Source organism: Emiliania huxleyi, assembly GCF_000372725.1.
Source record: "Emiliania huxleyi CCMP1516 unplaced genomic scaffold EMIHUscaffold_4482, whole genome shotgun sequence".
NCBI classification, from domain to species: Eukaryota; Haptophyta; order Isochrysidales; family Noelaerhabdaceae; genus Emiliania; species Emiliania huxleyi.
In genome coordinates this window covers 1-1,718 of record NW_005198628.1, presented here as the reverse complement: position 1 = coordinate 1,718, position 1,718 = coordinate 1, and the positions used below count along the sequence as shown (strand labels likewise).

General features: G+C 69.0%; 1 protein-coding gene across 1 annotated transcript; it reads right to left on the bottom strand.

Annotated features, from left to right (window-relative positions):
• Nucleotides 1-16: 16 nt before the first annotated feature.
• Nucleotides 17-1,163, bottom strand: EMIHUDRAFT_256196 (hypothetical protein; the record flags this gene model as incomplete). The annotated part of the gene is made up of 5 exons (XM_005768797.1): nucleotides 17-139; nucleotides 420-453; nucleotides 732-841; nucleotides 940-1,040; nucleotides 1,157-1,163. The coding sequence occupies 5 exons, from the start codon at nucleotides 1,161-1,163 to the stop codon at nucleotides 17-19; spliced, it is 375 nt and encodes a 124-aa protein (XP_005768854.1).
• Between the last annotated feature and the right edge of the window lie 555 nt (nucleotides 1,164-1,718).

Genomic DNA, 1,718 nt, shown 5'->3' with positions numbered 1-1,718 from the left:
GGGGGGGAGGGAGGGGCTAGTCGGCATTGGAGCGACAAACGAAAGGACGCCGTTTGGAAGATCTCGCCTGGTGGTTGTTGAGGAAGGTGAGCTGGCCCGGCTGCTGCACAAACTCGTGCCCGATCTCGAGCCCGATCTCCTCGACAAGGTCGATCGCCTGTGAGTGGTGCGGGTGGCGAGGGCGGCGGTGGCGAGGGCGGCGGTGGTGTGGGTGGAGGGGTCGGGGGCGGAGGCAGAGGCGGCGGTGGCGAAAGAGGCGGTGGCAGAGGCGGGGGCGACGGTGCGGCGGTGGCGAAAGAGGCGGTGGCAGAGGCGGGGGCGACGGTGCGGCGGTGGCGAAAGAGGCGGTGGCAGAGGCGGGGGCGACGGTGGTGGAGGGCCTGGAGGGGAAGCGATGCCGGCGTGGGTGATGAAGGGACCGCCGCACGAGCACCAGTCGCCTCACTAGGCTGCCTAGCGCATCAATGGACGGCATCAACGACAGGCGGTAGGGCGCTCGCTCTTTCTCGGCTCTGTCTCGGCGTGGGTCGTTGTGCCTCGATCTCGTCTGGCTCGAGCCGCCGCACGCCGTTGACATACTGCACGAGGGGCGAAGGGGGCTGGGGTGGGTGGGTTTGGGGTGGGGTGGGGTGGGGGGTGAGGTGGGGGGTGGGGTGCGGTGGGGGAGGGGGGGAGGGGGGCGTGTGGGCGGGGGAGAGGCAGGGAGGGCTGCCTGCGCGTTCTCGATGTACGAAGGCGAGAGCTGCGTGGTGAACTTGCCGTCGGGGGTGTAGGCCCAGATGGGAAGGGCGATGACCCCCTCGCCGCCTTCCCAGATGCGCTCGATGGGCTGGTAGAGGGCCTGGCGGCGTCGTAGGTAGGGGGGCGGGGGTCGCGCGTGCGGGGTGCAGACGAGGGGAGAGCCGTCGCGTCTGGATCTCGTCGGAGCATCGGCTACACGTCAGCGAATCTGGGCGAGTCTCGCGCCTCCGCCAGCGCCGGCGCCCGCTCGACCATCACGTCGTGGATGGCGACGGCGGACGCGACTCGACTCTCGCCGCCTGCGGGGCATGGTCGTGTCTGAGACAGGTCCGGGAGAGGTGCGGGAGGGGTCCGGGAAGGGTCCGGGAGGGGTCCAGGAGAGTCCGGGAGAGGTGCGGGAGGGGTCCGGGGCGACGCTGCATTCGCTGCCGATGGGGTCGCGCTCTAGCCTCTCCTCATCTCGCCTCGCCTCGCCTCGTCTCGGCTCGTGATGTTAGCTGATCTCGACTGGTCTCTGCTGATCTCTGCTGATCTCTGCTCATCGTCGACTGATCGTCGACTGATCTTGGCTGATCTCGGCTGATTTCAGCTGATCTCGGCGGATCTCGGCGGATCTCGGCGGATCTCGCGCCGACGGAGGCGGTCCGCACGCCGAGGAGGGAGATGACGTCGCACCTGCCAGGCGGGGGCGAGGGGGCGCGGGGGGGGGGGGGGGGCTGGAAAAAGGCGCTCGGGCCCCGAGGAACGGGGGAAGGGCCTGGGGTGGTTTAATGGAGGACTTCCCCGAGGCCCCACTTAAAGGCCCCGAAGCTTGGGTGGTTTGTGGTGGGGAAAAAGGGGGAAGGAAAAGGGGGGAAGGAAAAGGGGGGAAAGAGGGGGGGGGGGGGTTAATCAATTCAAAAATAAGGGGGGGCTCCACGGGTCGGCGCGGGGGGCGATGCCCCGGCCAAAGTTGGATCCCCCCAAGTTGGGGGGGG